The sequence below is a fragment of the Theropithecus gelada genome, chromosome 2 (assembly GCF_003255815.1).
Source record: "Theropithecus gelada isolate Dixy chromosome 2, Tgel_1.0, whole genome shotgun sequence".
In the NCBI taxonomy this organism is placed as follows: Eukaryota; Metazoa; Chordata; class Mammalia; order Primates; family Cercopithecidae; genus Theropithecus; species Theropithecus gelada.
This window is the reverse complement of record NC_037669.1, coordinates 43,842,377-43,869,395: the sequence shown is the minus strand read 5'-3', so window position 1 is coordinate 43,869,395 and position 27,019 is coordinate 43,842,377. Positions and strand designations below refer to the sequence as shown.

The following is a 27,019-nucleotide window of genomic DNA, read 5'->3' as shown; positions in this document are numbered from 1 at the left end:
CTACCCCGGTGATCTGGCAGCGGAGCCCGCGCAGAATTTGCCAGGCGAAGGCGGAGCGCTAACGTCTAACGCTAACGGCGGTCGTGCCCCGCCGCTGCTGTCACCCCTGGCCGCTGCTGCCCTCCCCGCCGAGGTTCTACTGCTCTTCTTGAGAAGAAGGGTGTGAGGCACTGGGTCTCTCCCCACACCTCTCGCCTGAGGCCAGACAGCCGGTTTGGTAGCGAGCCTGAGGTAGCCACCCCGAGGGGAAGTGGAGGGAGGGCAGGGCTCTGAGCGCCCCGAGGGCTGCACTGGTCTGAGCGAGGAGCCCTGCAGGACGCCCCCTGGCTTCTGAGCCTCTCCTTGTTCACAGAGCAAGGGAAAGGCAAGATCTTCAAGAGAACGTGACTGTTGGGGATTATGGCTTTCTGGCCAATTTGTGTGGGTATTTTGTACCCAGAATACTATTATACGGTTTCTTACCCTGAGGACAGTGATAGGGAGACTCAAAAGTCTGGAATCAGAGCCCTCCTCGGAGGAGCCACACCTCTGCTTTTTCATCAGCAACAGGGATATAAAAATAACTTTGGGAGAATTGTCAGGTGGACCAATGGGCATACCTAGCACTTCACAGACTGCTATCACGCATTCTTTTATACCTAGCACCTCACAGACTGCTATCATGCGTTCATTTTTACTAGTATCTATTGAACACTAAGTTCCAGGCACTGGGTAGGCACTGGGATGGCGTGGTGAGCAAAAACTGACCAGTCCTGCCGTGGAGTTTAGTGGGAGAGGCACATGTTACTCAAAGAATCACAGCAACGATAGGTAAGTGATGCTCTGAAAGGGTATGTACAATGGAACTGACAGGGTGGTCAGGGAAGGTTGAGCAGATTTCCAAAGGAAGAATTAACCTGTTTAAGAGGAGGAGAATGCATTCCAAACAAGAGTAACCACATCCCAAACCCACCACCTCCAATTCCAAACCCAAACAGGGATGTGCAGTTGCCTGTTCTTGGTTCCAAGTGACACTCATAGAAACCCTCTGAAATTCTGCCCCGGAGCCTTTCATTCATGTAACTGGAGACTTTCATTTATGAAACGGAAGCCCTGTTTAGCCCATACCAATAAAACCAAGTGAGAGATTCCTGAAACAAGACTATAGTCTATTTTAAGACTTACATTCTTCAGCACTTGGTAGGTTAGGTAGGTTATATGTTGGCCTGCCATTTCACATTGGGAGGCATGTAGGTTTCACTTAAGAGGAAATGTATTGAATTGGAAGAGTTGGGGGTATGGATGAGCTCTGGAATGTATAATTGAAGAGGGCCTACGATATCAAGAGATTTAAAAATGGAAAAGAACTTTTACAAAATGTTAGAATTGAGGAATGTTAAGATAGAATGGACCTTTCTCCCACTTCTTTGATGTGAACAAATGGCCCTTATTGCCCAAAGACAGAAAAGCTGGGCTTTGGTGCCTCTTCAACTCAGAGAGTCTATGATTTCAACTTTTTGTGATTCAGAAGTGCATGGAACTCCTGAAAGTAAATGGGAACCTGGGGGGACAATTTGACCTGACCCTCCTTCAGTGTTTTCCATTTCTACAAGGGTACCACCACTGTGCACCCAGTCATCCAAGCTTGAAAACTGATAGTGACTCTAGACTTTTCTGTCCTTCACCTCCTCCTCCTTCTCCACCTTCTTTTCTACCTCCTCTTTCTCTTCCTCCTCCTCCTTCAGTAGTTACCAAATCCTGTATATCCTATCTCCTAAATACTTGTCTCTTTTATCCCTCCCTATTGCAACGACTTTTCAAGGCAGTGAAGCTCCTGAGAGTTGTCAAAAGTGCTGCCATATTCTCCTAACCAGGCTCCCTGCCTGAAGCTTCACCATCCTCTCTTCAGCTCATCCACACAACTGTTTGTCAATGTGTGTTTCAGAGTCCAACAAAGAGAAATAAATCATATAGTAATTTTTTGAGCACATAATAATTTTAACAAGAGAAGTTCAATATAAAGAATCGTTAATGATGGGATTGGAGTAATGAAGGATTGGCTAATATGTCAGGAGAGATCTAAAATATACAGGAATCACAGATATAAGGGGCAACCACTACCCCCAAGATAGATGACTCAAGGAAGAAACCTTTCCCAGAGCTTGGTGCAGAGGGGATGGCCACAGCTGGCTGGAGAGCAGAGAAATTGCTGAGGTGCCAGGCAGGCAAAATTTACTCTCTGAAACACCAGAGAAGTCATTCACTAAAAGGTAACTCACTGACAGCACTTTTCTATAGAGCTTCCCAAGAGAGGTGCCAGGGGACACTGCTAGCCATGGGGCACTGATGGCCACTGTGTACTCCAGCAGTTGGGCACTCAAGAGATCACACACTGCATGAACCAGATGCTGGAAAAGCTGTCTGCTACAGGATCCCAGCATAGGAGAAACTACAAGTTCCTGGAGCCTAGCAAGAAGAGCATACCTAAATTCCTAAGAGAAACCTCTTCCTCCTCCAGTCCTTCCAGTGCTCTGTCCTAACAAAGCTATTCCTTATGACAACTGGCAAGAGAAAAAATGTTAAAGGACCTAGTTCAATTTTTGTGGAGGAGGCAATACAAGGTGAATTTGGAGCTGAGAGGCAAAAATTGGTAACTGGCACCTCAAGCTAACACTGATTATGTGACTCTTGTGCTTAAATTTTCTAGTGGCCCCCCAATTTTTTTCTTGCCTTCAAGAAAAAATTCAAAAGCCCAAACTTTGAGCTATATTTCCAGCCTTAGGCCCAACCACTCCTGCTTTGTCCACTTTAGAGCTCCATAATTACAGTTCCCTGAACTCGTCATGTTTCTGACAACCCCACATCTTTGCCTAAGTCCTTCTAGCTACATGAAATTCTCTCCTTACTCTCATAAGTACACATATGCTTACTGAATACCTACCCTGTACCCGGTACTCTTCTGGGGGTGTGCAATACAGCAATGAACAAACCAGGTTTTTCAAGTCTCAGTTCAGATATCACCACTCTTAGAAAAGTACTTTCTGACCTCCTTCTAATACCTCCAGATGTTAGATGCCTCATCCAAGAGTTTTTCTTCTGTTCTTCTATATCTAGTACAAGCTTCTTGACGCTTATTATACCTTATTTGAGTCACTGATTTTCCTGTCACTCTCCTCCATAAGACTGTGAGCTCCATGAAGCAGAGTGTGTGACTTATTATTTATGTATCCCAGTATTCAGCACAATTCCAATAAAACACATAAGTTTTGTTGGATTAATGATTTCCTAAGGATCACATAATTAGTCATAAATAGACCCAGGGCCAAAATCCTGGACTCCTGCCTCACAGTCAAGAGTGCTTCTTCACTATAGCTTCATCTGCCCTCTGGATGTTATGCTACAACTAGCTATGAAGGATAGCAGCACTATGTTTTGTTTTGGAAAAGGCCAGTGCAATGTCGAATATCGTCAGGAATGGTAATGGAAACTGAAGAGAAACATAGCCCTAATCTTACACTGGAAACTATAGTGCATTCACCCCTCAGAGCCCTTGTTTGTATGTTTTAAATCTCTGACTCACAGAAATGCTATAATGAAATCAGAAGTAGGAAGGACAACCAGCCTGACCAACACGGTGAAAACCCGTCTCTACTAAAAATACAAAAATTAGCCAGGTATGACAGCACGCATCTGTAGTCCCAGCTATTCTGGAGGCTGAGGCAAGAGAATTGCTTGAACCCAAGATGTGGAAGCTGCAGTGAGCCCAGCTCATGCCACTGCATTCCAGACTGGGCGACAGAGCGAGACTCCATCTTAAAAAAAAAAAGTAGGAAGGACAAGTAAAAGATGAAAATGGTGTGGGGTATTATGACACTTACTCTTAATAAAGACTTTCATACACTTATATTAGACAGGGCTAAGGTGACCCAAGTGTGTATACCAGATCCCCAAATCAGGGAACCATGTTGTACAACTTTACATGACATAGTTTATATGCCAGTGTGTAAATGGGCCATGTGTTCCTAGAATGGATGATGATGTGAATGGACATGGGGGAAATCTTTGAAATATGAGCATGGCTTAGATAAACCAAAAGAGGTACCTATTCATTTGTTAAATAATAAACATGTAGAACTCATGCTTTCAAGAGGTAATACTAGCATGATATATAAGCAAGTTTGGGAAATTTGCTAACAAAGCCAAAAACTACTACTCAAAAAAAGGACAAGGTCAAGTAGAACTGCTCTTAACAATATTGCTGTTGGCATCCAAATGCTGTGTTGACTTGGCCATGGGTTTGTCTCAGGATGGAAAAAAATCCAGGCTTCTGTGAAACACAGTTGAAGAAGCAAAGTTAATACAAATAAACAAATTGTGGAGATCTTGAAAGTCAAATGGCATAATTTTTATAAGAAAAGAAATGAAGATCCATTAAATGTTTTTCAGAGTGATGTAAAAACATGAGTAGTTAAGAAATTTTACTGGAGGGCAAGATGGCCAACTAGACGCAGACAAGTGGAACAGCTCCCACAGAGGAACTGAGACGACTGGAGTGCTTTTAACATGTCTTCAGAGGGAAGGCACAGACAGTGGACTGAGGGAAGGCACAGAAGCTTGGCTGAAGGGGGAGAAAGCTGGGAAACCCATACGGGCTGCCATACACTGAAGCTCATTTATGAACCACAACAGCTTTGGGGGAACGAGTGAGTTGAACTGGCAAGGAGCAACCTGCTCTCACCAGGGGCCACTGGAAACCTGGGAGGAGGGAACCCATCAGTCACCACAGAAACTTAAGGTGGCAGGGAGAGCTGCTTAGAGAAGTAGGGCAGCAAGCCAGATGATGTGGCGCCCAGAGAGTTTGGTGTGAGAGTGTTTGTAGTGCAGCATGGCCAGGGATGGCCATCCCACCAGGCTCAACTTGCTCCAATAAGAGACTTTAGCTGTAGGGGAACTGTTGGACCTCATCTCTGCAGGGAGGTCTTGTTCATCAGATAGGGCTGGTCTGATCTGAGCACCCGTTGGTCTGCTGGCCTCTTCCAGACCCCAGCCTGGCCATGCCTGCTTACAGGGCAATCTCAGGTGCCTTGGGGTTCCACACCATAGGTTCTGCACTGGCAAACCATGCCTGATCAGTGGAGAGCTCCAGCAAGGTGGCCCCTATGGCTGCATACTGCAGCCAGTACTTTCCTTCCCTATACTACAGCTTCCCTGAGCCCACAGCAACTACCCACATCACTTTGCTGGCCCATGTCTGCACAGGCAGGTTTTGCTTTACTTGTCCTGCCAGCACACAAGAGTGTAGTCCACCCTTGCTAACCCTCACTGACTGCCACTGCAGACAGAGCCTTGGTGGGTACAGAACCAGCAAGCCCCACCCCTGCCAACACCTGCCCTTGTGCTAACACTGTGCAGAGAATAGCAGATCCTCCTCCACCCTGAGCAACTACTCCTGCTTGCAGGGTACAGAGAAGTCACCTGGACTTGCACCGGCCAGCACCCCACCCCCATCCAACAGCACCTCCAGTGCAACAGCACACACAGTCTCCATCAGGGACCCCTGCTCCCCGCAACAGCTGCCCTGCCTCTGCAACTGTGTGGTGATTTCAGGAACTTCTGTATGTCCCTGAGGACTTTGGAAACCATTTTTGTAATAATATTAAGATATTAATAAAAGTTATTAATATTTCATTTTACATTACCTTTTATGATGGAAAATAAATAATATATATAAAGTACTTAAGGAGACTATAGGCCTTTTTGACTACAACAAATCAGTTTTCAAAGCAAATATGGCTGTCCTTAAGAATATTTTTAAATAAATCACATAAAATTTTTGAAAAGCATTTGGTAAGTAAAGGGGAAATTTTGGAAACATTATTTAATTTAATAATTACAATTCTAGATTTTCACAAAGCACAAGTATTACTTATTTCAAGTATAATTTAAATATTTTGAATTCTTTTTTGTTTGTTTGTTTTTGTTTGTTTGTTTTTGAGACAGGGTCTTGCTCTGCCAGCCTGGCTAGAGTACAGTGGTGTGATCTTGGCTCATTGCAACCTCATCCTCCCAACTCAGCCTCCTGAGTAGCTGAGACTATAGGCATGTGCCACCATGCTTGGCTAATTTTTGTATTTTTAGTAGACACAGGGTTTCACCATGTTGCCCAGGCTGGTCTTGAACTCCTGGGCTCAAGTGATCTGCCCACCTCAGCCTCCCAAAGTGTTGGGTTTACCAGCATGAGCCACTGCACCCAGCCAAAAAATATTTTTATGCGACTTTACTGAAGGCCTAGAGTCTCCTTTACTAAATCAATTAAATTATTTTCTATTATTATTTATGTTTAGAGGCAATGTTTATTATTTTTGTAAACAAGTCATTATAAAAGTGCATTAAGTATCAGATTTTGGATATTTGTTTAACATCAAAAGCCAAGAATAAACAAGTCACAAACAAATCAAGTCACAATGGGAAAAAAAAGTGAACAAAATCTATTGTTTTCTTAGGGACAAATGATGATGATGGTGGTGATGGTGATGATGAAGAAAAATCATACAACTTCTTTGTTAGGAGAAAATAATGTGAAAAAGAGAAAATTAAATCAAAAGTAGAGCTAAGTATTTGCAACACATATGCATAAAGATTATCATTGTCTCTGATAATAAATGCATGGCAATTAAAGTAATAATCTGACGTACAGGGATTGTTTTAACAAGATAGTTGAAAGGAAAAGCCCTATAAAGGCGTCTCTGGCAGCAGGTGTTATACATAAAACCTTCGGCACAGAAACAATAGGTACTGAAATCTGGAAGTTTACTGACTGTGCCAAACAGTATCCAAATATAATTTCAACTGTTGTAAGTTTGTGAATGGTTGTAAATTTTGTATTACTATAAAAAGTTTACAACCATCAATCTTTCATGGCACACCTGTAGCCCATTCTGCCATGGCCTCTAGCGGGGAGCTCGGCTTTAGAGAGCTATGAAAGGCAGAAGAGGATTAAGTGGTGAAATGCATACTACAAACAATATTTGATGATATCCAAGTTTTCTAGGAACGCCTATGGCACAGTATGAAAACCCCTGGGGATGTACAGGGTTTAAGCAGATGAAAGAAGAAGGGCACTTCAAGTAAGCCGGCTAGAATTAGCAAAATACTGAGGGGAAGAGAGAAAAGAAAGATAGATTACTGTTAACAGTGGGTGAGAGACAGTGTTAAGCTTTGGATATATAATTTTTTTTTTTTGGAAAGTGGCCAGAGTAGACTGTGTAGGAAATTTGTGTTGGTAAAGAGTAGCAGAAAATTTTTAGTTTAGAATTATAGGTATAAATCATAGAAAACCTTGAAAGTCAGGATATGATTGTCATTTTGTGAGCAGTGCTCTCTGACTATAAAAAGCAACTTGGAAGATAGATCTGGACACACTGGACAGGACAGGCCAGAGAATGACCTGAGACAGGGAGACTAGTCAGGAGGCTGCACAATAGGTGATAAGGGGCTGAGCCAGAGACATAGGAGTAGAAATAGGAATTAATTGAAGACACATTTCAAAGGAAATAGTGGGATTTAGTGAGATTCAACAGACTGAAGAAAATGGATGACTCTCAGGCTTTGAGGCCAAAGGACTGAGAGATTAGTGGTATCACGTTCAGAGAAGAACCTGGGAGAAGGATTTAGTTGGGAGATGGACAATGGATTCTAGTGAAGTGTCCTGGAGGCAATGGGAAGTATGAAATAGAAGCACAGGCAAGAGGTCAAGGATGGGAAAATGAGTATAATCCACACAGTTTTGTCATAGATAAAGCCATGAAAAGGCTGTGAGCTCTCCAAGAAGAGCAACAGAAAGAATGCTGAAGACCTGAGTTGGGGGAAGATTGCTAACTCTTGCTTAGAGTGAGGAAGGAGGAAGAGGAGTTATGGAAGGAGGCAAAGGAGCAGTGCTGAGGAAAATAGACACACAAGAATGGCGTATGCTATCAAAGGAGGAGAAAGTCTCAAGAAGGAAAGAATTGTCATGTCTAGCAGGTCACCTCCCATGTCAGACTATGTGTATTCCAACCCTACCTCTGTCACTTATTAGATGTCATTGCAAAAGTTCTGTTATCTTTTTTAGTTTCATCATCTGTAAAATAATGCTAATATATTCTACCTTATAGGGATACTTTGAGGATTACTTGAGAAAAATGTATGGTCCAGTACTTAGCACAGTACTGGTCCTCTTATGAGTGCACCTGGCACTTACAATAAATTAATAGATGTAATTGATAACTTTTAAGGGAAAAATACAATGATGAGAAGAGAAAAAAGAAACTGCAAGAGGTTAAAGAAGGACCAACCCCTGAGAAAAGACAATGGGTATGGAAAACTTACAAGAGATTCCTTGCCCCAAAATGAAAAGAGCTTGCAGATCAATTGTTAGAAAAGGCAATGGGATGAAGTAAAGGCTTTCCTTAAGTTTGCTCTATACTGACCAAGGGTTAACCATTGTTACTGTTGTCATGGAAGCTTCCTTAATTAGGATTGGGGCATCTTTTCATTTACACGAGATTATCTGAGACTCCAGGAGAGAAATTAAACAATTGCACAACAACTAAAAGATCCTGTCAAAATACATGGACACAGAAAATGGTGCAGCCACTGTGGAAAACAGTACGGCAGTTCCTCAAAAAATTAAAATACAATTACCATATGATCCATCCATTCCACTTCTGGGTATATATAGACAACACAATTTAAAGCAAGAACTTGAACACATATTTGTATACCTATGTTCATAGCAGCATTATTCACAATAGCTAAAATGTGGAAACAATCCAACAGTCCATTGACCTATGAATGGATAAAATTGTGGTACACCTAACAAAATAGTATTCATCCTTAAGAACAAGGAAATTCTCAGCTTGGGGCCAGTGGTGCAATGGATAACACATCTGACTATGGATCAGAAGAAAAAGGAAATTCTGACACATGCTACCACATGAATGAACCCGAAGACATTGTGCTAAGTGAAATAAACCACACACAAAGGGACAAATATTATATGCCATATGATTTTATATGATAGTCAAATTCATGAAGATAGAAAGAAGAATGGTGGTTGCCAGGAGCTGTAGGGAAGGAAGATAGGGATTTAGTACTTAATGGGTACAGAGTTTCAGCTGGTGAAGACGAAAAAGTTCTGGAGTGGATGGTGGTGATTGTTGCACGACAATGTGAATGTACTTAATGCCACTGAACTGTACATTTAAAATGGTTAAAATGGTAAATTGTATTATTTTTAACACAGTAAAAGAATACATATATGTGTAGACAACATAAGACAACATTGTGCAGAGCAAATAAGGTACTGCTGTTTGATAGATAAAATGGTTTGAAAAGTCATCAGAAACAACTTATAAGAGGAACGTTTTAAATGATGAAATATTTCATACTGACAAAATTAAATACATGATGTAAGTACAAGTATAAAAATAATGAAACAAACATCAGGGCAGCAACCATCCAGCTTAAAACATAGAGCATTACTAATAATACAGAGACTCTTGTTGTATCTCCCTAATGACGTCCCTCTCCCTTCTCGCCCTCCTCCACCAGGGGTAACCACCATTCTGAATTTGTATTTATCATTCCTTACACTTTATTAGAATATTATAACATACATATGTCACCAGAAACAATATATTGCTTTTCCATCTAGCATGGTGAGACTCCTCCATGGTGATGTCTGTGGCGTACTCATTGAGAATTGTTGCTATTGTCTTAACAATTGAAGCTTTTATCATTATGTAGTGACTCTCTTTATTCCTAATAGTGCATTTCGCCTTAAAGTATCTTTTGTCTGGCATTGGTATGTCTACCTTAACTTTTGTTGGTTATTCTTTGCTTATTTATACCCTTTTTACATTGAGTCTTTCTGTGTCTTTGTTTTTTCAGGTGTACCTATACCTATATTTTAACTCGCACATTTAAGCCCATTTATTTTTGTTGTGATTACTGATATGTATGCATTGTTTTCTACCATGCTATTTGTCCACTTTCCTATGTTTTCGCCCCTCCTTTCTTGCCTTCTTTTTGACTGATGAAGGGTTTTGCTTGTTTGTGTTGTTTAAAAATTCCTTTTTTCCTCTCTACAGATTTAGTGGTTATATTACTGTTAAAACTTTTCTAATACTTTTCTAAGTCTAAAATTAATCATTATTTTATCATCCTTTTCCTCCAAATAAAAGAATATAAATAAAGTAAAAGGTCATGAAGTCCCACCAACCTAAGACCACTTTAGTTTCTTGTCTTGGAATTTCCCAGCCATGCTAGTGCTGGTGTACATTGAAAACTTAGAACTAGTCCGTGGCTACAAACTCCTGGGGCACTGTGTCTCTCCTGACTAGAAGCAGCAATGCAGACAGGTTTCTTTGCTGCTTACCCCTGCCTGTAGGCAGATATTTTCAGCCACACCTTTTCCGGCTGAGGGTGGAGTCCCTGGGTGGGTCTCAAGTTTAGGTCAGAAGGGGAGTCCTTTAGTTCAGACATTGCCTTTTGTGAGCCCAATCCTTGGTCTCTACCCACCCTCCCTGGCCATTTATCTCAAGGCTTCAAGTTCCTGCCATCTACATTTGCCCAGATGAGCCCTAGGTTCTGCATTTGCCCAGCACTGCGGGTTCCACTTTACTCACCTCATTGGCCACTGGAAGATTTCTCTCACTTCACTGCAAGCCCAGCAAGGCAATGTGAAAGGCTTGTACTGAGATTTGTCTGGCCTCTAGGTGTTTTGAAGAGGGACAGCTTTTTAGCATATCTAATCTGTCCCTTTCTCTACTAAAAGCAGACAAAAATCTTTTGATCTGTTGTTTATTTGTGGAGGGAATTGTATACACTTTATGGATTTTCATGTTTTGTTTCAATTTGTCCTGGAACTTTTTAAGAGAAAATGTACGAATTTTCCGCTTGACAATTACAGTGGAAAAGAACACGCAGTTATAAAGAGAGATGCTCATCAAACGGCTGTTTAATGATAATTTTTATGTGGAAATGGCCTACTGTCAATTCACAGAGGGTTCAGAGTAAATTTTGCTACAAATCTTACCCAGCTAATAAGAGCTGGACGACATGGAAAGATGTTCATTATATAGTTTTGAGTAAATAAGCTGTTTTGTATAATCTTATTTTTTTATTTTACAAACATATATATTTATACTGAAAAATTCTGGAAGGAGACATCCAATATTTTGGGGTGATATCATTAGGGAATTTTTTGCTGACCTCCACTTTTTAAATGAACAAGGCTGTGTAATTTTTATGTAAAGGACATAACTATTTACAACAAAAAGTAGGGGTTAGCAGACGGCTTTCTAACCTTGGCGTTGTGTAACCATAGAATGCATTTGTCTTGCAGAGTCCCCAAAATTGAATGTCAAACAGAGGCTGGGTGACCTCCTGTCCAGGATTGCTCTCATCGTATGAGTCGAAGTTTTCATCTTAGGTACTTTTCTCCTGAGAATAGGCCAACCAATCAATGGCTCAGACAGATAAGCCAACATGCATCCCGCCGGAGCTGCCGAAGATGCTGAAGGAGTTTGCCAAAGCCGCCATTCGGTCACAGCCGCAGGACCTCATCCAGTGGGCAGCCGAGTACGTGCTCCTTTCTCGCCTTCACCCCTTGGAGGACGGCCGGAGAGACAGGGTCTTGGAAAACCGCAGAGATTGCCATGGCTGCAGCCAGGGGGTCGGGACTAACTGGCATCATCTTTGTTTTAGCTCTCGCATTGCTTTGATGCTTTAAAATCCACACATAAGTATTACATCCAGCTGGGTGAGGATGGGATGCCTCCCCTAAGCGAGCCAGATTGAGCAGTAGGACGCCAGGTCAATCGACCGTGTCCTGGGGCAAGCAGCAAGAGTTAAGTGACCGCGTCACACCAGCGTATGCGCACCCACCTCCTCCCTGCTCTCCTTTTCCCAGTCCCGGTGGAAAGAAGGGCTGGGAATCTCCGAAGCTTAATCTGCCTTTCTTCGTTCTCCTGTCTCACCACTAGATGGCAGCAGTGGAGCCGGGGGAGGGACGCGACAGCCCTGGGTGGATGGGGCGGGACCAGTCCAGCTAGTTCACCCCTTTAAGGAGACACTTCATCCCCTGTGTTAAAACTCTTACTTGGACCCAACCAAAGACGCTTTGTATCTTGTCTTTGAGGAAATTGTTATTTTCTTTAGTGTTTCTCTGAACTGATTTGTTCTGCCAACATAAAGATGTCCACACAGTACCCATTGCATTCTGGAGAAAGGCCAAGCAGAGTGATGGGGTCCTCAGGCATGGCTGAAAACAGTGTGCCTCAAACACGCGGGACCTTCTTTCAGGAGAGACCTCCAGAGGCTGCTCAGTAGATGGAGCTTACACAACAATCGCTGCGGGCCGGGATTGAAGCAGCTTTGCACAGAAAGCCTCTCAGCTATGAAATTGCTCCTTAGACAAACTTGCCTGCTTGAAACTGGGGAACCAGGACTTGAGACAGGAGCTGGAGGATAACTAGACCTCTCGGACCATTTTCAGGCTATTTTTACTGTTTTATGATTCCCTGCTTAGGAGGGTTTCAGTAGGAAGGGGAGAGTGAGAGAGGCTGTTGAGAGACAGCCAGTGAGTTGGGGAAGGGAAGATGTCCTCAGCCTGAGGTTGTGAGCAGGTGTACTGCGCAGATGGTGGGGAGAGTGTGGACACCTTTGAGAAGACACCAAATGTCATCTAAGAGGGGCCTTTCGGAGTCTCTGGGCCAGTGCTGTGCTCCCGGGCTGGATTAGGATGCAGCTTTTACAACTGGAAGGAAAATAGGCCAGGGGTGCTCATAAAAAGAAACCTAAATGACGGTTGCTTCGCCTAGTAATGAGCCCTGTTTAGTTTTCCATTCTAAATTTTATATATTGCCTCTAAGATTGAACTTTAGCATCAGAAGACTAATTTATTTTGGCATAGTCAGATAGACAGACTTTATCTTATACATTCGTTTCAAACCCATTTTATTGTCCTTGTGCTGCTGTTTTATAATAAGCAAAATGACATTGCTTAGTATTGTCCCTGACATTTATGGAAGAAGGCAGTCACTATTGTAGCCTGCTCGCTCTCATATTGTATCACGTGCTATAATTTTTTAGACATCCATGAAAACTTAGTTTGTAGTTTAACCACAATGACAAAGGAGGGCATGACCTAAGAGCCCCCTCCTTTCTATCCAGACGCGAAAACACCGTTCAGATGGTTGTATGTGACTTACTTAAAACCTGTACCATTTTAGAGAATAAAACTCTACGAAGTATTTCCAAGACAAAATACATATTTAATCCATTGCAAGTAAGAATTTCACTACATATATGTTGTCAACGAAGAAACCTCTTACCAGGCATCGGCAGGACATATACTTATTTGTCCTCTGGTAGGCATGTGTTACAACACAAATTTGCAATCTATGTGTATAACCATGGACCTGATCACTTGCAAATGAAGCTCAATACCCCAAAGAACGAAATCCATGATTACAGCTTTATTTCCATGTTGTCTAACCAATTCCACAAGAAGTCTAGAGATGTTGGTGCTGAGTGTTACTCTACCTGGGCAGCACTTCTGTAGAATGAGGTGCTGTGTGTCTCTGTCCCTCCCATTTATACCACCCAAGTCCGGTTATAAAGCCTGAGGCCACACCTCGCTCCTGCTGTCACATTGCACCCACACCCCACCCACCCCAACACTGATCTGTGTGCAGAGATTTCTCATGCACGTTGTTAAATGTGGCCTTAACGTATTTCTTCTGCCCTTCCTGCTGATGACCTCCAAGGGGTGACTGGCAGTTACTGCTTTAGTCCATGTAGCTTTAGCTCTGCCTGGCTATGTGGCTCAGAGACAGGCAATGGTTAGCCCATCATTGTATGGCTTGACCCTAAAATGGACTTTTACTAAATTCCCTCTATATTTATTTACATACAACCTGGATCTGGAGGAAGTAATGGAGGGAAAAAAGCAGGGAGGGACAGAAATTTGTGGCTCATGGATTGTCAATAACCAGGCTTTGATGGAGACAGACGCTGCCATACAGCATTGGTGACCCACATGTCAGCGGCTCATGTCCATTCCCTGCTGCAGGCAGCCTCTTTTCATCTTATGCCAATCCTGAAACAGAACTCAGTACTTGTTCCACAGTGCCCCAAAACAAAGTCCACTCCACAAAATATTGAGGAGCAGGCAGATTTTACTGAAAATTTTGAAGGAAGATAGATAAACAGTTTTATTTCACAGTCATCATATAGCTTCAGATTGTCTCAAACCTTCTTTGGCTTGTCTTCTCTCCTGAGCCTTGCACGGTGCCCTGACAACCCTCTCTCCCTTCCCTCTTGAAGCTCCAAGCCTCACTACCTCTGGCCAGAAACCCTTCCTGATTCACCCCAGGACACTTCCATCTCTTCCCCTTCCCTCCTTTTTTGTTTCTTCAGAGATGGGGGTCTCACTCTGTCACCCAGTCTGGAGTGTGGTGGCACAATTATAGTTCACTGCAGCCTCAAACTCCTGGGCTCAAGTGCTCTTCCAGCCTTAGCCTCTGGAGTCGCTGGATTACAGGCCCTAGTCACCATTCCTGTGCTGTCTTCCCCTTTCTTTTTAGTTCTCTTCCAACTTCTCTTCCCAAGATTGTATATACATGTGTAATATACATCTGCGTGTATAAAACATTCAGAGATGACTGGAAAAGGAAACCTGAACCCAATATGCTCCAGGGAATTGCATACCCAAACTTTTCTTGGTTCTTCCTCATCCTTAGAGAAGAACAAAGTTTTGTATTCTCTAAGCATTCTCTGTGCCCTAAGTGGAGAGTAACACATTCAGGCTTTTCCCATATGTAAGTGAACTAAACACAATGACACATAGAAGCCACTTCACAAAGGTTCCTTTCTCTACCTCCTTCCCTCAGAAAAAGGGGGAAGGATTGCTAGAACAGCCAGAGGTCACTGGATATAGGATGCTCCTCCTACTCTCTGACTTTTTTCTTGTAGTTATTTTGAGGCCCTATGTAGAGAGATGCCTCCGGTGAGAGAGCGGTCTGAGCAAGCTGCTTTGTGTAACTGGACAGAGCTAACACCTGAGCTGTTAAAGGTCCTGCATTCTCAGGTAAGGGCCCTGCTGCAGCATTGAGGGGAAGGTAGGGACAGTGTTGAGGCTGGGTGGGTACAGATGAAAGCCCTCTGTTCTCTTGCCAGTCAGCTGACCACTTAGCACCACCCTAAAATACAGTAAACCGTGGACTGAAAGTAAATCTTCCCTTGGGGAAATGGGAATAATTTTGAAATAGGCTGTAGGCTGAGTCATTGGTGGGGTCATCCCAGGTTTCCCTGAAGCTGGCAGAATGTACAGGGGCTCAATGCAATGCTAATCTCGTCTCTCCAGAAAAGTGCAGGTCCTCAGTCACTCGACAGTGTCTCCCTTACTGATCAAGACCATAATATGATGCCAATCACAGTTTGGGGAAGGGCATATTTTAGCTCCCCAGCTATCCCAGGTCCAGACATAGCTTTTAGCTTTTAGGGAGAGGCTGTGAGCCTCTTCACAGCCACATCATCCTGGGAGCTGCCTGGAGAATGAATGCATGAGGAGGGTCTGGTTTGAGAAAGTTTGTGGTTTGGCCAATTCCCAGGAAATACGGTTGAGCACCACCATACCCTGCTTTATGATCCAGGACAGAGAGGTTAGGGGTGATTTAGGACTGGTGCGGCTAACTACCTTGGTCCCAGAGGCTTAGCATTTCACTGGAATCAGAGGGTCAGGAAAGGTGGTGGAGCACTTCATCAGGGGCATCTGTGCTCTTGTTGCATCGGTGGCCAACAACTGGTCACCTTCCCTCCTTTTATCCACCAAGTACCTTGTGCAGTGAACATGACAGAGCTCTAACGTACCTGGGATCAAGCAACGTTAGGCGTCCAGACCAAATCCCCGTGGGTCAGCCACATACCCCGTATCATTCCAGGGAAAGCATGAGGGATGCGCTTGAGGTCTAGAGCTAAGAACTCAGTGCAATCTGGAAGAAAGAGACCTATGTCTTGTTTTAATTTTACCATTAATTAGTGGTCGCAGGTAAGCCATCTACCCCCTGGTTTTGTTTTCAGGCTGTTCTATCTGTCATATAAGGAATAAAACAATTTAGGAATACAATAGCAGATAAAAGCATCACCGAAATTAAAATGTAATATGAATGTATATCTTTTGCATAATTCTGACATCTGAAGTTTAACAATTAATAAATTATATTTCAGCATGCTCTTCACTAGGATTTGCGAAAATAACTGCCACACAGAGCCATCTTGTACCTTCCTAACACCCCCTCCCGCCCCTTGCCACGTGCTGGGAGATGTGGACCTGGCCTGGGGGCGGGGTGTTTCTCAGGGCCTTGTCTCAACTTCTCCCACATCTCTGTGTTGTGTCTGTCCCCTGCCCTGCAGGTTGCTGGGAGACTGATCGTCCATGCAGAGGAGCTGGCCCAGATGTGGAAAGTGGTGAATCTTCCAGCAGATCTGTTTAATAGTGTGATGAACGTGGGTCGCTTTACGGAGGAGATCGAGTGGCTGAAGTTTTTAGCCCTTGCTTGCAGCGCTCTGGGAGTTGTAAGTTAGCTTGACTGTTTGGTTCCTGAGGGGGCAATCTCCCTCCGGGCCTGGAAGGGCAGTGGATCTATACACGTGGTCAACTCTCCAGGGCTGATGATAAACATGCCTCTTCTCGCCTTGGCCTTCTCCTCTCTAAAGCAAAGTCATTTCTGTGCTCGTCAGGCAGAGGCAGGGGCTGGGAGGGGCAGAGGGAGACACCATCGTCAGGCTCTGGGGAGAGTTGACTACAGTGTAGCTCTTGGATTATTTATGAATATTGCCCTCAGATTTATTTTCATTCCACTCCCTCCATTCACATTCCCAGAGACAGCCAAGAGCCGGCTGCAGAAAAAGACTTCCAGACACCTAGAATATATATCAATAGACACTTTTTAAAGGGGGTACAATCTTATAGAAAACTATGTAATAAACAGAATTGGATGCGAAACTCAGACATAAGAAAGCAAAAAAAAAAAAAAAAGAGAGAGAGAGATGAGGCTGTTTCTGAATTTAGTCATGACATCTCCATGGATGCAGGATGTTCATACAGATTTATGCCTTTTCCAAATTTGACTTGTTTGATATTGGAAAAGCAGTTTTACTGGTTTGAAGCCAAAGATGCTGAAAGCAGTTTATATGTATAGATATTTAAAGCTTGGGTATCTTATATTGGACTTACATTGTTAAACATTGTTAAAATAACTTAAAATGAATCAAAAACATGTTTTTTTAAAAGAATCCCTGAGACACATACAAGTTTGAAAATTATTGAGAAAATAATTGCGTCTGCCAAAACCGAATGGTATGAAAAGGTAGTCTGAATCATTCAGCATATCTAAACATAATCTTGTTCTTCTCAAATATGCTTGGAATACATATTTGACAGTTTTATTTCTGAGAAAATTTAGTGGAAATATTGTAGTCCAACTTTTCCTATAGGTTCCCCTACAGCCTTCATCATAATCACTTCTTTAGAGAGAAGCAAACAAGAGGACATTTGTGGCTCTTTTTTTCTTCATTTTCCTTTATAGAATTTATTACTGAATAAATCACTATCCTCCAAGGAGGAAAGAAAAGTAAGCAGCAGAGGCCTATGAGTTGTCAATCAAGACTGGGGAAAATCACAAATGGGAAGATAAAAAATGGACATATTTTATTAAATTCTCATAGGGTTACAGATTTTTTCACACCACATTTTGAGACATTTTGGGGTGAAAATGTACCTTTAAAATTTTATCTGTAGTTAATTCGGATCTTCTTGGTCTATCCCACCCACAAAGGGTCAAATAAGAAAATAAATAAATTCAATCCAATCCTGAAATTTTAGTCTGATGTGGTAACTGAAACAGCCTAAAGATAAATTTCCCAGTATCTCAGGTTTTTCCTCACCACGCTCTCTTCTCCAAGATGGCAGTTGAATGTAGACGGAAAGAAGTGACTCTAGGACCACAGAGCAGTCAAGTGAAGGGTTTCCCACAGCCCTCAGTCTTCTCTGGCATCTCTGGTCTCCATGGCAATGCCTGTCTGTCTAGTCGCTAGCTGCTTGCAGCTTAAGTTTTTGGTCTTGTCTCTCCCAGACTGGTGAAAGACTGACAATGCCTCCCTGACCGGCTCATTTCAGTTCTCGATGGTGTCGAGGGCCTCCTTGAGTTTCTGCCAGGCCATCCTATCTGCTCCCTGGCTCTGGTGGTCTACTTCACAGCCCCTCACCAGTGTGTGATGTGTCTGAGCCCTTCCCATATCCCCATACCTCAGAGTAACAAAGAGTGACTTTGGAAAGTCAAATTCCAACCCTCCCTCTACTTAGCCCACTGTGTAGATGCGAAGTTTCCTCTGATGTATCTGCCTCCCAAACTGGAGAGGGGAAACCACGAGGTGAGTTGGATCTTTCTACTTCCCTTCTAAAACAAGGAGGTGGGATTCAATGTTCCATGAGGTTCATCTACCTCTGACATCCTGTGATTCTATCCCCACTTCTCTGCTTCCTCTGAGACACCCTCAGGCCTACCTCTGAATAACAGTGAGCTCCTCCAATTCTAAGAGGCCTTGACATATCTGATTTTGTTCTGCATCATCCCCATGTCAAAGAACCCCTAGAGGTAAAGTCAGCCTGGAGGTTAAGTCTGTAAATAAGGGGTGCCCTATGAAACCAGTAATCAATACCCTTATATTCATTTCTATCATGCCGGACTGTTTCTGGGATCTTAAATGTGGGGCTGGTCAGTGATACGGTGTGAATGTTTGTGTCCTCCCAAAATTCGTAAATTGAAACCTCAACTTCCAAGATGATGGCCTTAAAAGTAGGGCCTCTGGGAGTTGATTGGGTCACGAGGTTGGAGCCCTCATGAATGGGATTAGTGCCGTTATAAAAGTTGCCCCTCCACCAACTGAGGACACATAGAAAGCATCATTCATGAAGAACAGGCCCTCACCAGAGAGCAAATCTGTTGGGTCCTTGGTCTTGGACTTCCCAGACTCCAAAACTGTGAGCAAAAATTTATGTTGTTTATAAATTACCCAGTCTAAGGTATTTTGTTATAGCTGAGACTAAGTCAGGGGTTACCATCTGGTGGAGACCTTGCATCCTAGTTAATTCATATATCCTTAGAGGCAAGCCCAGAATTTCTCTTTCCTTTGCAAATTCAACAGCAAGACAGGATCTCTATGCCATTCAGAAAAGCCAGTTTGTTCCTTGTAGAAAAGTCTAGTAACAGGAATTTTTACTCCAGTAGGTAATAGGTACATTTACTCCATCTTGAGCTCTCTGCGTCTAATACACATTATTCAGAATGCGATGGCATGCAGACCTGCATTCCTCCTCCCTTCAGCACTCCTTCTTCTGGACTGGCCTATGCCACCTCCTGTTCCACTGAACTGATTATTAAAAAAGAGATCACGTATGTAGAAAATAATCATGTTCACTGGAAGGAATGACATATTTTGTTAGCAAACGATTTACATTTCAAGGCTTTCACCTCTAACTTTGAAAATGAAGCTCGCAAGATGCTTAAAGATTATGTCTGTGAAGCAGATCCCAAAAAAATATTGTGCAAGAGAATGAAGATCTGTTTACTTTAGATTTATGTCAGTTTACCAAATAGCTGCAGTCCAAAGAGTTATTTATCCACTCATCCATTTATTAAATCTTTAAAAATACTTAAAAATCTTATGAGGCAATAGAATTTGAAGGTTTGTTGTTTGAATAATCAATAAAAGATGATGCGTAAGGCTGAAAGCCCCTATGTTAGTTTGTTAGGGCTGCCATGACTTGGTGGCTTGAACAACAGAAATTTGTTGTCTCTCAGTTCTGGAGGACAGAGGTTCTGGGAACAAGCTGTCAGCAGGATTGCTTTGTTCTGAGGTGTTTCTCCTTCTCTTAAAAATGGCCAGCTTCTCGAACTGTGTCCCTCTGTGCCTGCATGTCTGGTGGCTCTCGCTTTATGTCCTAACTCCTGTTCTTATAGAGACACCCTACTGACTTCATTTTAACTTATCTTTTTGAAGGTCATATGTTCAAACGGAATCGCATTCTCCAGTTCTGGGGTTAAGGCTTCGACATATGAATTTTAGGGGGAACAATTCAGCCCATACCAGCACCCCATGGGAGAGGGCAACAGAACAAAGCATTAGGGGTGCAGAGGGTTGTTTTTGTTTGCTTGTTTGCTTTCTTACAGAAACGGGTGAGCTGTGGGTGGAAATTATAAAGTTCAGAGTGTGCTCGCAAATCTACCCCAAACCATTCTCTTACTCACATGCATGACTTACCATCCTCCCAGACAGCCTCATGTATACTAGTTAGCCCATGCCTGCCCTCCCACCCACTCTGAATTAAGTGGAAGTGCCTAGAAGATGCAGTGTTTCACAGCGATTTCCATGAGAGGATCCCTACGGGCAGGGGAGAGGAAAGGAAGGTGGCCTGCCTCAAACTCAGTTTTTTTTGATATTGTGTGGTTTATTGAAAATTTTGTTTCAGAAAATAACAATGCTTATTAAATGTAAAGAAACAAATTTTAAATATTAACTCAATTTAAATTAATAGTTATTACAAATTATGTTTAAATTACTTGCCATCAAGTCAAACTATCACTCAAGGAAGAGTTTATTCACATCCTCAGTACCTCAGTACCTCCTGACATAGATTACACTCCTGGATAACACAAACCCTAGTACCTCCTGACATAGATTACACTCCTGGGTAACACACACCACAGTTAGAGAAGCCCCATCTAGGCAATCATTCTGTTCTGGGAGAGGATGAGAGAAGAACAGCAAACATCAACTGCTAAGGCAGGACAAGTTTCCGCTACTAATCATGTGGGAAGAAGCAGCTGCTTTTTCACTCCCCCTAAGGACTCAGGACTGATCATTCACTGATCCCTGGAAGGGTGTGTCAGGATGATCTGTACATCATCAGTTTCAGTAAACCACCAAGATCTGTATGCTGACCTTCATTTCACAACTCTTTCGCTTGTATTATTTATTCAAAGGGCGGGTTTATTTAACGACATGAGATTAGTTCTGAGCATGCTCCTTTAATGTTCAAGTTTCATTGTAAGGAGGGTTTGCTTCTGTAGTAACCCCTCTATTAAAATTCCTGGCACTCATTGTCAACCAATATTTCCCCTACAATATAAGGGTTAGTATTATGTAATATTAAATAAAGCACTAGGTGACTCTATTTAGATGGGCCCAGATGCTTTAGAGGAATGTTTATCTTGATGTTCAAGAACATTTTTCCAGTATCTTCCTGGGTCTCTATTTTTATGGGGAAATTACCCTTCTTTCTACTGTGTCATTGCCACAAGTATCTTGCTGGATTATATGGGCTAGACCATTTATCTCAACCGTTTATAGATTGGAAGGTAATAATAATAATTCTAACTATATAGAAAGCAAATCAACTTCCCTCCTTTAGTGAGGTTATTCGGGCTAAAGTAATAAATATCTTAAAGTACTCAGGAATTTATAAATTTAATTCCTCGAATAGTCTTCCAACAAAGAAACAAAAAAATAAAGATACCCAATACTTAATTTTTTTAGAATGAATTAGTGACATTTGAATGTAAAAATTTCAAGCTTTCTAGAATCTTAAATTGTTCCCACTTCATTTTATAAGAGGAATATTTTTGTTTTCTTTCTGTATCTCAATGGATCTCAGGAATACTGCCTGGAAGAGTAACTTTCTCCTCATTTTATCTAACTTTTATAGACTATTACCAAAACTCTCAAGATAGTGTGTGAGGTCTTATCATGTGACCATAATAGCGGGTCGCCCCGGATCCCGTTCAGCACCTTCCAGTTTCTCTACACGTATATTGCCGAAGTGGATGGGGAGATCTCTGCATCACACGTCAGCAGGATGCTAAACTACATTGAACAGGAAGTGTAAGTTAACTTTTACCCATTGGAGGTGAAAGAATACCAGGAAAACAAATCTAGCAGGCCAAGATAGTGAGATTATTGTATTATACTGCTCTGGAAATAGAAAAGTATTTTGAGAAACATGAAATATGGATCTGAAAGAAAAGGGGAAAGGGAAGGAGAAGAGGAAGGAAAAGAATGATATAGGACAATAATTCTTTGAGTCCTTCTGAGACTAGCAGTAGTGGCAGCAGCACCTGAGAACATGTTAGAAATGCAGAATCTCAAGCTACATCCTGGACCTATGGAATCATAAACTCTAGGGGTGGAGCCCAGGAATCTGTGTCTTTATAAGCCCCCCAGTAACTCTGACTCACACTTAGCTATGACCAGTGGAACCGAAGTGGAGGAGGAGGAGGAGGAGGAGAAGCAGGGTTAAAAGAAAAAGAGGGCTGGGCATGGTGGCTCACACCTGTAATCCTAGGGATGGCTTGAGCTCAGGAATTCAAGACCAGCCTGGGCAATATGGTGAAAACCCATCTTTACTAAAAATACAAAAATTAGCCGAGCACGGTGGTATGTGCCTGCACCAGTTAATTGGGAGAATGGCTTGAGCCCAGGAGGCAGAGGTTGCAGTGAGCCGAGATTGCACCAGTTACTCCAGCCTGAACGACAGAGCCAGACCCTGTCTCAGAAAACACACACACACACACACACACACACACACACACACACAGAGAGAGAGAGAAAAAGGAGCAACAGCAGAATTAATGTGAAATGAGAGAGTTATTTGTATATTGTCTTTCTAAGATTAACTGTCAATGAACTAACTGCAGATATACCTTTTTCCAAACAGAATTGGGCCTGATGGTATAATCACGGTGAATGACTTTACCCAAAACCCCAGGGTTCGACTGGAGTAAAAGCACAATTTTTGCAATTTTAAAGGGAGATACAGAGATGATTGTACTTCAGAATGACTGAAACCCATATACCACCCAAAATCAATTTTCTTGTACAACTGATACACACTAATAAACAATTAAACATATGAAATCAGAAATGTGTGGAATTAAGATGTGAAATTGTTGGAACAAAACACCTTCGTTACCAGGAGATTAGTATTCTTCCCACGTGGACACTGAGTAAAAGTGGCTGACAAAGCATGGATAGAAAATGCATCTCCAATCAAAGCCAGACTGTCAGACTTTAAAAAGTAGTACGTTAACCAGACACAGTGTTGTTGTTCTGTGATTGTTAGGCATAATTTAGATGAGTGCCTTTTATATGGTCAATTGAAGTTTTTACCAGTTTATTTCTCCATTTGTTGGTACTGTGCTAGTCATTCATTCATCCTCTCACTCATCAATATTTATTGAGGTTAGCTATGTGCCAGGAATAGGGTTGCCAGAAAAAAATACAGGGCACCCAGTTAAATTTGAATCTCAGATAAACAACAAATACGTTTTGTTTTGGTTTTTGCTAAACCTGGCAACGTTCTAGGAACTATGCTGGCTTGTGAGCACATACAAATAAATAATATCAGAATTCCACCTTCAAGGAGCTCACAGTCTAACACTAAGACATGAACATAAATCACTTTCATGCAAATGGCCTTGAGAAGAACTAACAGTATTCCAGAAAGTGTCAATGTCAACGGATTTTTCTGAAACCATATACAGATGTCATGGAACCCACTAGAGAAAATCCCCTACATGAGCCTAAGACCTTCTGACAAGGTCTTAAAGATTTTCCTTTCTCGAAGGAAACAGACGAGATTAACAGGCTATGATTATGGTTCTTAATATCAGGTGTGTCAAGGTCGCTGGGTCAGTCCCTACTATTTGTAATAATATCCCCTCTTAAAAGTTGCTTTTGCTCAAAAATCATGTTATGTTATATGCATATATCTCTCTACATCAATTGAGGAGAAATTTGTCTATTAGTGTCTAAAGGTAAGAGGAGATTGTGATTGGATGTTACCATGGTCCTTGATTTCTGACTCGAGTGAAACAATAAAAGGGACTTAAACAGATTCTTCCCCCACAGCACTGGGCCGCACCTGCAGAGATGGGCAACAACTAATCCTACCTGCTGTCTGCCTTCCTAGCCAAAGTGGCAGCTCATTTCTTTTTTTTTTTTTTTAACTATAAGTTCTAGGGTACATGTGCACAATGTGCACGTTTGTTACATATGTATCCATGTGAGTAGCCCCTCATTTCTATCTGCTCTGGAACCTAAGGCTGTTTGAGAAGGCTGAAGCACTACAGGTGAAACCTTGCACTGTAATTAATCAGGATTCGAGAATGAGTGAAATCCTTTAACCTGCCTCAGATTCTTGGTGTCTCTCAGTTTCTCTTTCACTGTGGCCGAATAACTGAAATATGGTCTTGTCTGCAAATAGAGAATAAAGGGGGACAGAGAGCCCCATTTGAAAGACTTTAAAATAACAAATTAGGTTCATACATGTAACAAAAGCAAGAGTCCTTTGTACATTTGGGAAAGCAGGTTGAAATCAGAAACTTAGTCTTGTTAGCCTTCAACATAATCCCTCAAGAGTGAGGCTAATGAAATTCCAATGATCAAAGAGTGTACTAGACACAGACATGAAGTTATTGGTGCTGTGGCTATCGGTGCTTACTGAGACTAAGCACAATTGGCGATACCATTGTTGCACTGCCAGTTGCTCATCTTTTGAGCCACTACTTGGTGTGTGCCATCTTCCTCCTTTCCTGCCCTGGTTCACTGGGGCAATGCTTGCTCTAAGCTATTGATATTGCTATGCCACAGCTGCTCACTAGGGACACAGTATCTACAGCACATCTGCCAAATCAACCTGCTTCTGCAGTCACCCCAAGGATGGAAAACAGCTTTGTGCTTTACCCTCTACCTGAGCTGTGCTGTATTAACAATATTATAAATACTGTATTAATGATAATAGCCAACATTTATTAAGCACTTATCATATGTAAGCCACTATGTATAGTGCTTTATACATTCTCTAATTTTTCCTTACAATATGATCTTATGAAGTCAGTGTCATTATCTCTAAGAAACAATCTTAGATAAGTTGTTCAATATCACTGGTGAGAAATAATTTGAATCCAGATCTGTCTGACTCCAAATCTATGATGCCTTGTATATATCCTCAGTGCCTGCGTAGGTATGGGATTCCTCCCACCCCACCCCCCACCTGAAATAATCCCTGAGAGAGAGATTTACATGCAAATAGTTTATTTAGGAGGCAATCCCAGGAACAGTGGAACAGGGTTAGGAAGTGTAAGATATCATAGTGATGCGAAGAAAGCTAATAAATGGTGTGTTATCTAGCCAGTTACTTCTATACCCCAATACTGCTGGGGAACTGCGGGAGACAGCATAGAACACATCTCAGAGTTATCCCAATCGAAGGGGGAGGAAGCTCTTCATCCATCACTGGATAATCCTCACCTGTCATTGACTGAGGGCTTCTTCCAGGGGAATTAATGTTCTGCCTTTCCAGCTTGCCTCAGCTTGCTCCTTTTGCTCCAGAAAAAAAAGGCTCTCGGCCAGGAAGTCATAGATGTTCACAATAACAAGCCACCCGCATCTGCTACGCTGCCTTACAAATATTCTAATAAAGCAAAATTTTAACATTTTAATCATTATTAATGTTTCTCTCTTTGGGTCAGGCACAAGTCTTCAGGGTCTGCAGGGCAATAAGTGACTGTCATTGTGCTGTATTAAAGTTCACATCTGACCCACAAACGTGGCACATTTTCCCCAACCATTTCTTCCTTGTGATCAGATCATTCCAAAGGGGGTCCCTTGATTCTTGCTGCCAACAGATCCTTGTCAGACCCATCCTACTGGCTTTCCTATCATAATGAGCAATATCTATAGAGTCCCAGCATGACCCCAGTTAAACTGTCAAATGAAGGCCCTTGTAACATATGGTTTGTATTTCTCCTTTAAAACAAATTTCAGGAAGCAATAAAATCAGGATTTTATAAAGCAAAAACAGTGGGCTCTTTCTTTCCTAAATTAAGCTATTTTGATTAAAGTGAAGACTGCAGATACATAAGCTTCAGTGGGAAATGCAAAGATTATGGCTCAATTCCATTTTCTTTATGCTCCATGCCCTTCCTCTCCTTGATGCTATTCCATCAGGGACCTACCATCCCTAGTTAACCAACCACTTCCAGGATCACCAGGGCCCTGCAACAGAAGGAGCTGGACACCCCAGTGTGGAAGGCTGGTTTTGAATTAGGTTAGAATAGGAATCTTAACCTGAAATCCTTGGAGAGGCTCCTGAATGCCTCTGATAACATTATATATAAAACTATGTTTCCAAAATGTGCTCTTTAGCATTTTTCTGAAGAAAAAATTATAAAGCTTTGAGCAACTTCTCAAATTTGTATAATATCTCAAAAGGCCAAGAACCTTTGGGTTCAAAATAGCCCCAGAGAGCACTAAATGGCTTGAGGAGAGGCAATAACACAGTCTCTCAGATCTTTCCAAGCAAAACTGAGCTCACGCTCCCAACATGAGACTTTTTATCTATAGCCTCTTACTTTTTGAATCTTAGGTCCTGGCCATAAATCTGTGTTTTTAGTTTAGATCTTCATGTATTTCAACTTTGGTCATTTCCTATAAACTGGAACGTGGTCAAACCTGAACAGAGACTTTCACACTTCAGAGGTGAGCCAATTGGCAAAGTCATTGGTCCAATGTGCTGAATTATGAAAGACTGGATAGACAAGCAGAGCTGTGTGTCCATGATACTAGAGGGACTAAACCTCCAGACCAAGCTCAAAGGGCTAGTCCCGGATAATCCTGAGCCTCAGACATTCAAGTAGCTGTCAGCCCCAATGCACCAAAGCAGTCCAAACAATGGTTGATTCATTGGTTTATTCAACAAATAATTAAGAAATTCCTACAAGTGCAAGGGATTGTGCTAGGCACTGGGGATACTGCTCTGAACAAGGTGAGGTACCTGCTTTCATAGAGATTAAATTCTACTTAGGAAGACAGACATTACATAACTAAACACAAGTTACATTACATAACTAAACACAAGTTTATAATTGTGAGAAAT

General features: G+C 42.1%; 1 protein-coding gene across 3 annotated transcripts; it reads left to right on the top strand.

The window, feature by feature from the left end:
* ROPN1 (rhophilin associated tail protein 1) lies at nt 1-23,005 on the top strand. 3 transcript variants are annotated; one of them, XM_025375637.1, is made up of 6 exons: nt 1-231; nt 11,474-11,601; nt 14,998-15,112; nt 16,438-16,599; nt 21,791-21,966; nt 22,799-23,005. In XM_025375637.1, the coding sequence occupies exons 2-6, from the start codon at nt 11,486-11,488 to the stop codon at nt 22,863-22,865; spliced, it is 636 nt and encodes a 211-aa protein (XP_025231422.1). In that variant the 5' UTR covers nt 1-231; nt 11,474-11,485; the 3' UTR covers nt 22,866-23,005. The 3 variants fall into 3 exon arrangements, with proteins under 3 accessions (XP_025231422.1, XP_025231423.1, XP_025231424.1); XM_025375638.1 differs by lacking the exon at nt 11,474-11,601 and having other exon boundaries at nt 29-231; XM_025375639.1 differs by lacking the exons at nt 1-231; nt 11,474-11,601 and having other exon boundaries at nt 15,056-15,112; nt 16,252-16,599.
* The last annotated feature ends 4,014 nt before the right edge of the window (nt 23,006-27,019 follow it).

Coding starts and splice junctions, on each gene's coding strand:
- ROPN1 (XM_025375637.1), top strand. CDS start 11,486: ATGGCTCAGACAGATAAGCCAACATGCATCCCGCCGGAGCTGCCGAAG. Junction 15,113..16,437: donor TAAAGGTCCTGCATTCTCAG/GTAAGGGCCCTG, acceptor CCTGCCCTGCAG/GTTGCTGGGAGACTGATCGT. Junction 21,967..22,798: donor AACTACATTGAACAGGAAGT/GTAAGTTAACTT, acceptor TTTTCCAAACAG/AATTGGGCCTGATGGTATAA.